At 50.3% G+C, this 13,295-nt stretch overlaps 1 protein-coding gene across 2 annotated transcripts in view; it reads right to left on the bottom strand.

Moving 5' to 3' along the window:
- Window positions 1-1,684, bottom strand: part of TYROBP (transmembrane immune signaling adaptor TYROBP) — a 4,452-nt gene extending 2,768 nt beyond the window's left edge. Inside the window, exons 1-4 of one of the 2 annotated variants that reach the window (XM_032249547.1) lie at window positions 1,436-1,684; window positions 997-1,029; window positions 698-832; window positions 468-511 (exon numbers count right to left, since the gene is read on the bottom strand). In XM_032249547.1, coding sequence (XP_032105438.1) covers window positions 468-511; window positions 698-832; window positions 997-1,029; window positions 1,436-1,496 — 273 coding nt within the window. In that variant the 5' untranslated portion in view covers window positions 1,497-1,684. Of the gene's footprint in view, window positions 1-467; window positions 515-697; window positions 833-996; window positions 1,030-1,435 lie in introns of both variants that reach the window. The other variant, XM_032249546.1, reaches the window with a different exon arrangement.
- Window positions 1,685-13,295: the final 11,611 nt, after the last annotated feature.

Raw genomic sequence — 13,295 nt, 5'->3', positions numbered from 1 at the left:
AGTCTTGCTCTGTCACCCAGGCTGGAGTGCAGTGGCTCAATCTTGGCTCACTGCAACCTCCGCCTCCCCAGTTCAAGTAATTCTCCTGCCTCAACCTCCCGAGTAGCTGGGATTACAGGCGCCCACCACCATGCCCAGCTAATTTTTGTATTTTTAGTAGAGTCAGGGTTGGCCAGGCTTGTCTCAAACTCCTGACCTCAGGTGATTCACCTGCCTCGGCCTCCCAAAGTGCTGGAATTACAGACATGAGCCACCACGCCCGGCCAATCTTCACACATTTTAAGCTGACCATAGGCTTGTGGTCGATCATTCAGCCCAGTTTCAGACAGATGCCCTGTGTGCCTTCAAGGTTCAGGGGTGCTTTAAGGAGAGTGGCTTTGAGGTCCCTATGATGGCATGAAGGAGAATCTGGGGCAGACATCCCCAGGCAGGAGCGAGATGTGAGGAGGACAGTCTGGTTTTCTCACCTGATAAGGCGACTCGGTCTCAGCGATACGCTGTTTCCGTGTGGCTGCTGGAGGCGAGGGGTGTCATGGGGTGCAGAGACAGGCAGAGTGGTGAGTTGGGGCTGTTTTGTCGTTTCCAAATCAGCACCTCCATTACCATCCCTTTGGATGTTTGGGATCTGGGAGCTTACCCGACCCCCCCTCCCCCATCCAGGCACATCCTCAGGTTTTCTCCTGCCAGCCCCACTCACCCTCCGAAGCCCCTCGCCCCCGAGGGACCAGCCGGCCCAGGAAGTACACGGCCAGGGCGATAAGCACTGTCAGCACCAGGTCCCCCAGCACGATCCCCGCCAGCACGCCCGGGCTCACCGCGGAGCAGCTGCATTCTGTGGCACAGGGGTCAGGGGAGGTGAGCATGTGTGCACTGGGAATAGTGGGGAGCAGGTCGGCGGGCGGTGGGGTGGGGGAGAGGTTTGGGAAGGGTGAGGGAGGGACGGAAACAGGGAGGTCTTTGGGAGGTAGGGAGAGGAACTGCTGGGTCTAGGCCTACCGCTCTGGGCCTGAGCCTGGACAGGACAGAGACCTGAGGAGGAAAAAGAAGGTAAACTGAGGTACAGAGCTATGATGGGGATAGGGGGACAAGTTTAGAAGCCAGGGAGTGTGGATTCTGACAGCCAGGAGGTTACCCAGGGGGAGAATGGGCCTGGCAGGACTCCGGGGCTGGTGTCTGGACCACCAGAATGTGTGTGTTACTTCTGCACAACTTGTCCTGTGGTGACACCCTTAGATGTCCCCTCCTCCCCGCTGCTTGTAGTGGAGGGCAAACCTTGGGGGCTCAGGCTGTGGGAGAAAGCCACAGGCTCTGGGAGCCCAGGCACCTGCTCCCGTCCCAACACCCCGTTTTGGTTCTCTCATTCCACCCTGCTCCCTGCCCTGTCCCAAGCTGAGCCCAGGGACCGGGGAGGCAGCCACAGAAGCCCCCAACTCACCACCCACAGCTAGCAGGAGAGGCAGGAGCAAGAGCCTGCTGCAGGGTTCAAGGCCCCCCATGAAGCCGGATGCTGCTGGACACCACAGTGTAAGGGCCGGTGGGACGTGGCGCAGCGTCCAGGCAAGTGAAGGAGGAAGTCTGAGGTGGGTGGTGGCAGAAGGGAGGAGGGGACAGGGGAGGAGGGGAGACAGAAACAAAACCCAAGAAAGAATCAGGCCCAGTCACCCAGAGGCCATGCCCCAGCTCCCCCAACCAACAACTGGACATGAAGGGCAAAGGGTGCATGAAGTGCAAACTTGACCTCCACCCCCAATCGGGATCAGACATCGTCTTAACAGGAGGGTCAGTGTAATGACCTTCGTCTGGTTAGATTAAAACCAGCTCTGCCTCTTCCTGACTGGGCAACCTTAAGTAAGTCACTCAACTTTTTTTTTTTTTTTTTTTAAGACAGTTTCACTCTTGTTGCCCAGGCTGGAGTGCAATGGCATGATCTTGGCTCACTGCAACCTCCGCCTCCCAGCTTCAAGCGATCCTCCTGCCTCAGCCTCCTAAGTAGCTGGGATTACAGATGCACGCCACCACGCCTGGCTAATTTTGGTATTTTTTATTTAGTAGAGACAGGGTTTCACCATGTTGGCCAGGCTGGTCTTGAACTCCTGATCTCAGGTGATCCAACCAACTCGGCCTCCCAAAGTGCTGGGATTACAGGTGTGAGCCACTGCTCCCAGCCCCAACCTTTCTGAGCCTCAGTTTCTTTCTTTTTTTTTTTTTTTTGAGACAGAGTTTCGCTCTTGTTACCCAGGCTGGAGTGCAATGGCGCGATCTCGGCTCACCGCAACCTCCGCCTCCTGGGTTCAGGCAATTCTCCTGCCTCAGCCTCCTGAGTAGCTGGGATTACAGGCACGCGCCACCATGCCCAGCTAATTTTTTGTAGTTTTAGTAGAGACGGGGTTTCACCATGTTGACCAGGATGGTCTCGATCTCTTGACCTGGTGATCCACCCGCCTCGGGCTCCCAAAGTGCTGGGATTACAGGCTTGAGCCACCGCGCCCGGCCCCTCAGTTTCTTAATCTGTAAAACTGGGAGTAAAACAGGACCTACTTTTTAGAGTTGTGGGGATTAAATGGATTAAAGTTCCTAGAGCAGGGTCTGACACTTTTCAGCTCTTTTAAAGCATCAGCTGTGATGAGTATTATTTAATCATCAGAACCTTGTGCTGTTTAAAGGATATTAAAAGAGCCATCATGACATGCAGGCACTCTGTCCCAAGCATTAAATCATTCGGTCCCTGCAAAGCACTTCTGGGGCACATGCTCTTATCCCCATTGTTCAGAGAGATAGAGACACTTGCCTAAGGCTGCACAGCAAATCAAGATGGAAATGGAACCCAAGATCTAAAGGCAGGTTTTTGACTAAGGGACAGGGGGAAAAAAAAGATGAAAGATGGGGAAGGAGAAAACAGAGGCAAAGCCGAGAAAGAGGGTGAGAACGAGGCAGTGACACAGATACAGAGACAGGGCTGGCAGCTCAGGGAGACAGGTGGCTGGCTGCCCTGCTGAATGAGGAAGTGGCTGGGAGCAAGGCCTGAGGGAGGCCACCCCAAGGAGACGGGGACTTCTACCCCCTAGCTGGAGACCGAGCGCGCTGGGGAAGGAGGAACCTGAGGTTAGGGTGCTGGGGGATGAGACAGCTGCAGGAAGCCCTCCTCCCCCATCCGCATGTCGCACCCACAGCTCCCTGGGCCTGGGCTCAGGAGAGAAAAGGGGAAACTGGATTCTGGTCACAGGACAGATGCCCAGTGGCCTGTGGGGGAGGGAAGGGCAGGAGATTTGGAGCCTGGAGGAAGATCAGGGCCCAGCTCAGCCACGGTCACCACTGCTCGGACCTGGCTGAGTCCTGTCCCTGAAAAACCCAAGCCTCTCCAATTGTATCTAGAGTGAGCATGGAGGGAACAGACCCTGTAGGTCCTCCTGGGCACACCGGGCTGCCCAAGATGTCAGAGCAGAGTGGGAGAGGGGCAGTCAGAGACCAGGGCAGGGCTCTGGGCCAGGAGGGCTCTGACCTGACTCGGGGGTTCACAGGTTCCCTCTGGCCACAGGTGGGGAGCAGACTGTGCAGGCAGGGACTGGAGCCGGCAGGCCAGGCTGCTGGAACTTTTTGCGAGGATATGTTGAGGTCTATTAGAATAATGCCTGGTTGAGTTCAAGACCAGCCTGGCCAATATGGTGAAACTCCGTCTCTACAAAAATACAAAAATTAGCCAGGCATGATGGCGGGTGCCTGTAATCCCATCTACTCAGGAAGATGAGGCGGGAGAATCACTTGAAACCCAGGAGAATTGCTTGAGGCGGAGGTTACAGTGAGCTGAGATTGTGCCACTGTACTACAGCCTGGGCAACACAGCGAGACTCCGTCTCAGAACAAACAAAAGAAGTTCTAGTTCTAGTGGAGGAAATAGTCACCAAACACTTCAGCCTGGGCAACAGAGATGCTCTCTCAAAAAATAAACAAATAAAATAAAATAATAATTGATCACAGCTGGCACCAGGGAAAGGCCATCTCCCAATAGATAGAAACACCTGGCTAGGCATGGTGGCTCACACCTGTAATCCCAGCACTTTGGGAGACCAAGGTGGGTGGATCACGAGATCAAGAGTTCAAGACCAGCCTGGCCAATATGGTGAAACCCCATCTCTACTAAAAATACAAAAATTAGCTGGGCGTGGTAGTGCGCACCTGTAGTCCTAGCTGCTTGGGAGGCTGAGGCAGGAGAGTAGCTCAAACTTGGGAGGCGGAGGTTGCAGTGAGCTGAGATCGCACCACTGCACTCCAGCCTTGGTGACAGAGTGGGACTCCATCTTTTTTTTTTTTTCAAAAAAAGAAAGAAAGAAAAAGAAACACCTGGCCAGGCACGGTGGCTCATGCCTGTAATCCCAGCACTTTGAGAGGGTAGATCACGAGGTCAGGAGTTCAAGTCCAGCCTGGCCAACATGGTGAAACCCGATCTCTACTAAAAATACAAAAAGTAGTCGGGCATGGTGGTGGGTGCCTGTAATCCCAGCTACTCAGGAGGTTGAGGCAGGAGAATCGCTTGAACTTGGGAGAAGTAGGTTGCAGTGGGCCGAGATTACACGATTGTACTCCAACCTGGGCGACAAGAGCAAAACTCCAAATCAAAACAAAAAACAAAAAAAACACCTGAAACTGGTGTTGAGCAGCTTCCCCATAAAATCTCAAGAGTTGGGTGAGTGGGCTCAAGTATGCGCACTAAGAGACAAAATGGTGGCATTTCACTGGTTTAGGACCTTCTAGGAACATTCAGCTGGTAAGTGAAGACCACCTCAATTGAGCGTGTGCACAACTCCAGTAAACACACCGCTTTCCCATGCTGGCGGGCCCCTGCACATCCGGGCAGCCCATCCCAAGGGAGGGGTCGGGGACAAGTAACACAAGACCCCACAAGCATGCCAACGTAGAAAACCCCAAGTCGAAGGTCAAACTGCACACTAGAGCTCTCACGGTGCCCATTTGGCCCTCTTCCAAGTGTACTTTACTTTTTTTTGCTTCTGCTCTAAAACTTTTCTTTTTTTGAAACAGAGCCTTACTCGGTCACCCAGGCTGGTGCGCAATGGCGCGATTTTGACCCACTGCAAACTCCACCTCCTGGGTTCAAGCAATTCTCCCTGCCTCAGCCTCCCGAGTAGCTGTGATTACAGGCGCGCACCACACAAGGCTGATTTATTATTTTTTAAATAGAGATGGGATTCGCAGGTTGGCCAAGCTGGTCTTGAACTCCTGACCTCAGGTGATCTGCCTGCGTCGGCCTCCCAAAGTGCTGGGATTACAGGCGTGAGCCACCGCTCCCAGCCTAAAGCTGCTGCTGCTTCTTTTTTTTAAATTTTTTTGAGACAGAGTTTTGCTCTTGTTGCCCAGGCTGGAATGCAATGACATGATCTCGGCTCACCGCAACCTCCACCTACCGGGTTCAAGCGATTCTCCTGCCTCAGCTCCCCAAGTAGCTGGGATTATAGGCACCTGCCATCACGCCCAACTAATTTTTGTAATTTTAGTAGAGATGGGATTCCACCATGTTGGTCAGGCTGATCTCGAACCCCTGATCTTAGGCAATCCACCCGTCCCGGCCTCCCAAAGTGCTGGGATTCCATGCGAGAGCCACCGCGCCCGGCCTAACTTCTTAATAAACTTTCATTCCTGCTCTACAACTTGCCTTGGGTTCTCACTCTGCCTTATGCCCCTTGGTCAGATTCTTTCTTGAGGAGGCAATAACTGAGGTTGCTGCAGATCCCTACAGATTTATACTGCTGTGAATATACCGTGTGACTTGGCTATGTTCTACTGCTAACAATTAGTTATGTCCAGTCTCGAGTTCTGGGCTCACTGATAAAAATCCTCACTCAATCCTTCAGCATCAGCCTCCAGTTTCATCCTCCCCACTCCAGCCAGGCCTGGGCTGTCCCCAGAAAATATTCCCCAAGCACCATCCACTTGTACAGTTGTGGCCATAGGGCTAAGTCAGGACCCTAGAGCCCCAGCGTTGCTGCTGAGATGTGGGAAAGTCCAAGGGGTCCCCAGGGAATGGACTCAGCTGGTAGCAGACATCTGTGGGCTATGTGGGCTCTTTATTAACCAGAAGTGGAGTATTTCAATATTTTGGCAACCAATACAACTGTGCCGGTGTAGGCCACAGGTGGCAGGTCTGGGCTGGCCTCTGGGCCAGAGGATGGATCAAACTTCCTGTTTGGCTGTGAGTAGTGGCTCACGTCTGTAATCCCAGCACTTTGGGAGGCCAAGGTGGGTGGATCACTTGAGGTCAGGAGTTTGAGACCAGCCTGGCCTACATGGTGAAACCCCATCCCTACTAAAAAATACAAACATTAGCCAGGCATGGTGGTGCCCATCTGTAATCCCAGCTACTCGGGAGGCTGAGGCCGGAGAATCTCTTGAACCCGGGAGGTGGAGGTTGCAGTGAGCTGAGATTGCGCCACTGCACTCCAGCCTGGGCAACAAAGCAAGACTCCATCTCAAAATAAAACAAAACAAAACAAAATAAAACTCTCCCTCTTTGGATGAGGGAAGAAGTTGAAATTCAGGACACCCAGCCGACAGGGTGCGGCACCGGGTCTTGACTCCCAGAAGCTGGGCTGAGGGCCTTCACACAAAATCAAGAAGTTAGTGTCTCAACCACTCTGGGCAGCAGGCCAAGGCCTGGGGAAGCCAACACTGACTTTCCCAGGAACTAGGCAGTGAGGTGGACCTGGGACCAGCTTGCTTCTGTGGGAGCTACAGTCCCTCCCCACTCTCCCAGCTTCTACATCAGCCCCTCCACAGCCTGTCCTCCTCACAGCACCTGGAAGCTTTGTAAAATAGCAGATGAATACAGGCCGAGGCAGAAGGATTGCTTGAGGCTAGGAGTTCAAAACCAGCCTGGGCAACGTAGCAAGACCCTGTCTCTAATTCTGTTTTTAAAAATAGGCCGGGCATGGTGGCTCATGACTGTCATGCCAACCCTTTGAGACACCAAGGCAGGCAGATCACTTGAGCTCAGGATTTCAAGATCAGCCTGGGGGCCAGGCACAATGGCTCATACCTGTAAATCCAGCATTTTGGGAGGCCAAGGTGGGCAGATGACCTGAAGTTAAGAGTTCAAGACCAGCCTGGCCAACATGGTGACACCCCATCTCTACTAAAAACACAAAAATTAGCCAGGTGTGGTGGTGGGCACCTGTAATTCTAGCTACTCGGGAGGCTGAGGCAGGAGAATTGCTTGAAGCCAGGAGGCGGAGGTTGCAGTGAGCTAAGATTGTACCCCTGCACTCCAGCCTGGGTGACAGAACGGGACTCCATCTCAAAAAGTAAAAACATGCTTCTGACTCCAGGGCTATTAAAAAAAAAAAAAAGTAAAAACAACAACAAAAAAGAAGAGGCTAGGTGCAGTGGCTCACGACTGTAATCCCAGCACTTTGGAAGGCAGAGGAGGGTGGATCACGAGGTCAGGAGTTCAAGACCAGCCAGGCCAAGATGGTAAAACCCTGTCTCTACTAAAAACACAAAAATTAGCCAGGCATGGTGGCAGGTGCATTTAATCCCAGCTGCTTGGGAGGCTGAGGCAGAAGAATCCATTGAACCTGGGAGGCAGAGGCTGTAGTGAGCCGAGATTGCACCACTGCACTCCAGCCTGGGTGACAAGAGTAAGACTCCATCTCAAAAAAAAAAGAAGAAGAAGAGATGTGAATGGCCAGGAAGCTTGTGAAAAAGTGCTCAGCACCATTAGTCATTAGGGAAATACAAATGAAAACCTCAATGAAATACCACTGCACGCCCACTCGAATGACTAAAATTAAAAAGACTGACCCTATTGAGTGTCAGTAGAAATGTGGAGCAGTTGGAAATCTCAAACGCTGCTGGTGGAAATACGAAATAGAGCAACCACTTTGGAAAATAGTTGGTTGTTTCCTTTAAACATTCTGCCGTAGCTGACACCTGTCACCCCAGTGCCTTGGGGGGCTGAGGTGAGAGGATCACCTGAGGCCATGAATTCAAGATCAGCCTGGGCAACATAGCAAGACACCATATCTACAAAAACTCTTTTTTTTTTTCTGAGACAGAGTCTCGTTCTCTCATCCAGGCTGGAGAATAGTGGCATGATCTCAGCTTACTGCAACCTCTGCCTCCCAGGTTCAAGTGATTCTCGTGCCTCAGCCTCCCAAGTAGCTGGGATCACAGCAATGCCCGGCTAATTTTTTTTGTATTTTTAGTCAAGACAGGGTTTCACCATATTGATCAGGCTGGTCTTGAACTCCTGACGTCAGGTGATCCACCCGTCTCGGCCTCCCAAAGTGCTGGGATTTCAGGTGTGAGCCACACTGTTCCTGGCCTAATTTTTATATTTTTCTTAGAGATGGGGTTTTACCATGTTGATCAGGCTGGTCTCAAACACCTGACCTCAAGTGATCTGCCCACCTTGGCCTCCCAAAGTGCTGAGATTATAGACATGAGCCACTATGCCCGGGCCCAGTTTTTTTTTTTTTTTTAAGATGGAGTCTCTCTCTGTTGCCCAGACTGGAGCGCAGTAGCTCAATCTCGGTTCACTGCGCCCTCCATGTCACAGGTTCAACGATTCTCCTGCCTCAGCCTCCCGAGTAGCTGGGATTATAGTTATAGGCCACCACACCAGGCTAATTTTTATATTTTTAAAATAGAGACAGTTTTCGCCATGTTGGCCAGGCTGGTCTTGAATGCCTGGCCTCAAGCTATTCCCCCAACCTCAGCCCTCCTAAAGCCCAGCTGTGAGCTACCACACCTGGCTCCAAAAATTGTTTCAGATTAGTTAGGTGTGGTGGAGCGCACCTGTGGCCCCAGGTACTCAGGAGGCTGAGGCAGGAAGATTGCCTGAGCCAAGGGGTTGGAGGCTGCAGTGAGCCATCATGGCACCACTGCACTCCAGCCTGGGTAACAGCCTGTTACCCAGAGAAGGAAGAAAAGAAGGAGGAAGGGAGGGAGAGAGTGAGAGAGAAAGAAGAAAAGAAGAAAGAGGAACAGAAGAAAAGAAAGAAAGGAAGGAAGACAGTTTCCATGAAAACTGAGATGGATCAGAAGGAGCAGTCTCTAAGGCTGGGCGCAGTGACACATGCCTGTCATCCCAATTCTTCGGGAGGCCAAGGTGGGAGGATCACTTGAGCCTAGGAGTTTGAGACCAGCCTGGGCAACATAGTGAGACCCCATCTCTACAAAAAATAAAAATTAGCTGAGTGTGGTGTTGTGGACCTGTAGTCCCAGCTACTCAGGAGGATAAGGCAGGAGGATTGCTTGAGCCCAGGAGTTTGAGGCTGCAGTGAGCAGTGATCACACCACTGCCCTCCAGCCTTGGAGACAGAGTGAAATAAAACAAAACAAAACAAAAATGACCATCTGCTGGGGTATGTCTCACCAATTCTCATCAGTTACTTTCCTAGCCCCACCCACGGGCAGAGTGGGAACCACCCAGCACCCAGAAACAGCTCCCAGCTCCTGCACCCCTTGGCTGGGGCAGTTCTAGGGTGCATATGTATACTGTCTCCCAGAAATCCCAGCAAGATTAGGCCAGAAAACACACCCTTCCTTGACTTGCCCGTCCTGGCCCGCCTTCCGTACTCCTCACCAAGTCTATTCTGAAACTCCCAAGTAAATGACTTGCATCTGAATCCTCAATGTTTGGTTCTGGGAGAACCCACACTGAGACAAAGGAAGTGTAATTCCCAAGAGAAAGGAAGGGCGCTGGGCCAAGAGTATAGTAAGTAGGTACCCATGATATCTCCACATCCCTACCGCTTCTCAAAGAGCCTGCTGCTTCCATAGCTAGAAAGTAGGAACTAGGCATGCCCACACCCCGCCCTAATTGATTAAGCCAGGGTTTACACCTGACCCAAACATAATAGGTTGTTAGTTGCATACAATAGAAGCCACTGTAACTAGCTTTAAAAGAGAAGGGGGCCAGGTGCAGTGGCTCACGCCTTTAATCCCAGCACTTTGGGAGGCCGAGGCAGGCGGATCACTTGAGGTCAGGAATTCGAGACCAGCCTGGCCAACATAGTGAAACACCGTCTCTACTAAAAATACAAAAATTAGCCAGGGGTGGTGGTGGGCACCTGTAATACCAGCTACTCTGGAGGCTGAAGCAGGAGAATCACTTGAACCTGGGAGCTGGAGGTTGCAGTGAGCCAAGATGGCACCACTGCATTCTAGCCTGGGCAACAGAGCAAGACTCCATCTCAAATAAATAAATAATAAAAGAGAAGGGGATGTGTGATGTGTTCAAGGGTATTAGGGAACCCATTGAATCTCTAGGAGGGCCAAGAAATCAGTTCCGGGGCTACACAGATCCTACTCCTGTCTTGGGGAGCAAACACCTCAGCTCCACTGCTGAAGCGACCAGGGACCTTCTGCGAAGACCTCTGTCATTTGCATCAGACACTGGGGAAAGTTTGGCAGTTTCTAAGAAATTTAAACATATACACACCATACAACCCAACACTCCCCACTCCTAGGTATTTACCAAAGAGAAGTGAAAGTTAGAATTTATACAAAAACTAGTACAAATATATGAATAGTGGCTTTGTTCATAATTGCCCCAAACTGGAAACAACCCGGTGTTCTTAAGTGGATGAGCAGATAAACAAGCTGTGCTAATCCACACGGTTGGACACTACTCAGCAATGAAAAGGAAGGGACTATTTTTATTTTTATTTTAGAGACAGGGTCTTGCTCTTGTTACCCAAGCTGGAGTGCAGTGGTGCAATCATGGCTCACTACAGCCTCAACTTACTGGGCTCAAGCAATCCTCCCACCTCAGCCTCCCAAGTAGCTGGGACTATAGGTGGGTACCACCATGCCCAGCTAATTTTTGTGGTTTTCATAGAAACAGGGTTTCCCCATGTTGCCTAGGCTGGTCTTGAACTCCTTGCCTCAAGTGATCCTCCTGCCTTATCCTCCGAAAGCCCTGGAATTACAGATATTAGTCACTGCCCCTGGCCCCACCCATATTTTTTTATTCTCTTCTTATTCCATAGGTGTGAGCCACCATGTCCGGCCTTTTTTTTTTTTTTTTTTTTTTTTTTCAGACAGAGTTTCAATCTTGTTGCCCAGGTTGGAGTGCAATGGTGTGATCTCGGCTCACTGCAACCTCCACCTCCTGGGTTCAAGCGATTCTCCTGCCTCAGCCTTCCAAGTAGCTGAGATTACAGGCATGCACCACCAAGCCCAGCTAATTCTGTATTTTTAGTGAAGACGGGGTTTCTCCATGTTGGTCAGGCTGGTCTCGAACTCCTGACCTCAGGTGATTAGTTCCATATTTTAAAAGGTCATTATGACTTAGAGATATGTACTTCCTACAAATTTGGGAGGTAAAATAATAAGACATCTGAAATGTGTTAAAAATAATTCAGTAAAGAAGAAGTAGGTTCAGGTAGAGAGGAAATAAGATTAGCCACGCATTGCCAATTATTGAAGCTGGCTATAAGTCTATGAGAATTCATTATACGGGTCTCTCTACTTTTGCGTGTTTGAGATTTGTTATTAAAAAAAAGAAAACCATTAGAAAATAGTCACAGAGTGGGAGAATAAATTCGTAACACATAATGCAACGAATCTGAACATATCCTGCAAACATAAGTAGCTCCTTAAAAACAAACAGCAACCCCCAGAAGAAAAATTGGCAAACTCTCAAGTAGACAATTTGTTTATTTATTTCATTTTATTTTTTGGAGACAGTTTCACTCTGTCACCCAAGCTGGAGTGAAGTGGTGCGATTTCGACTCATTGCAACCTCTGCTTCCCGGATTCAGACGATTCTGTTGCCTCAGCCTCCCAAGTAGCTGGGATCACAGGCGTGCGCCACTACGCCTGGCCTTATTTGTAAGGCCTTTCAAAGGAAACAACCCAAATGCCCATTGCAGGAGAAAGGATAAATTTCTTGGGGCATATCACACATGGACCACTGTGTAACCATGGGAATACATACCCTCGATCCATTTCCCACAACGTGAATTTCTCTCAAAGATAATGTTGAGTGAAAGAAGAAAGAAGCCACATACAAGAGTATATACAATATGGTTCCTCCTTACATTGACTTACAAAATAGTCCAAATTAGGCTACACTGTTTTAGGAAGCATACATAGGTGGCAAAATTATTATTATTATTGAAGACAGGGTCTGGCTCTGTCGCCTAGGCTGGAGTGCAATGGCACAGTCACTGCAGCCTCAAATTCCCAGGCTCCAGCCTCCGAGCAGCTGGTACTACAGGTGCACACCACCACGCCTGGGTAATTTTTAAAGTTTTTTTGTAGAGATGGGGCTCTCACTATGTTGTCCAGGCTGGTCTTAAACTCCTGGGCTCAAGGGATCCTCTTGTTCAGCCTCCCCAAGTGCTGGAGTTACAGGAGTGAGTCATTTTGCCCTGCCAATAGGTGGCAAAATTATTGTTTATTTTATTTATTTATTTTTTGGGACGGAGTTTGGCTCTTGTTGCCCAGGCTGGAGTGCCATGGTGTGATCTCGGCTCACAGCAACCTCTGTCTCCCAAGTTCAAGCAATTCTCCTGCTTCGGCCTCCCTAGTAGCTGGGCTTACAGGCATGTGCCACCATGCTCGGCTAATTTTTTGTATTGTTAGTAGAAAAGGGGTTTCTCCATGTTGGTCAGACTGGTCTCGAACTCCCAATCTCAGGTGATGCGCCTGCCTCGGCCTCCCAAAGTGCTGGGATTACAGGCGTGAGCCACCACGTCCGGCTGTTGGTAAAATTACTAAGAAAATCAAGGAGTGTTCCATCAGAACCAATATGGTGGTTGCCTTTCAGGGGACAGTAGGCTTTGTGAATAAAAAGAGACAAAAGAGGAATGTTTTAGAATACATCAATTACATTTACTTATTTATTTTTAAGACAGGGTCTCTCGCTCTGCCACCCAGACTGGAGTGCACTGGCACAATCTCGGCTCACTTCAGCCTCAACCTCCCGGGCTCAAGTGATCCTCCCATCTCAGCCTTCCAAGTAGCTGAGACTGCAGGTGCACGCCACCATGCCCAACCAATTTTTTTTTTATATTTTTGGTAGAGACAGGGTTTCATCATGTTGCCCAGGCTGGTCTTGAACTCCTGAGCTCAGGTGATCCCCCCGCCTCTGACCTCTTTTTTCATGTGGAAGTAGATGCCTGAATATTTTTACTCAATGATTCACTGTGCTATGCATTTGCCTTCATCTATAGGCATTCTATACGTCGCAATAGATAAAGTTTAAAAGATCTAGCCAGGCACGGTGGCTCATGCCTTTGATCCCAGCACTTCGGGGGCTGAGGCAGGAGGGTCAC

The sequence above is a fragment of the Sapajus apella genome, unplaced genomic scaffold (assembly GCF_009761245.1).
Source record: "Sapajus apella isolate SASKATOON/1434 unplaced genomic scaffold, GSC_monkey_1.0 scaffold68, whole genome shotgun sequence".
NCBI classification, from domain to species: domain Eukaryota; kingdom Metazoa; phylum Chordata; class Mammalia; order Primates; family Cebidae; genus Sapajus; species Sapajus apella.
Note: the sequence above shows the minus strand (reverse complement) of the source record. Positions and strands in the feature narration are given on the sequence as shown.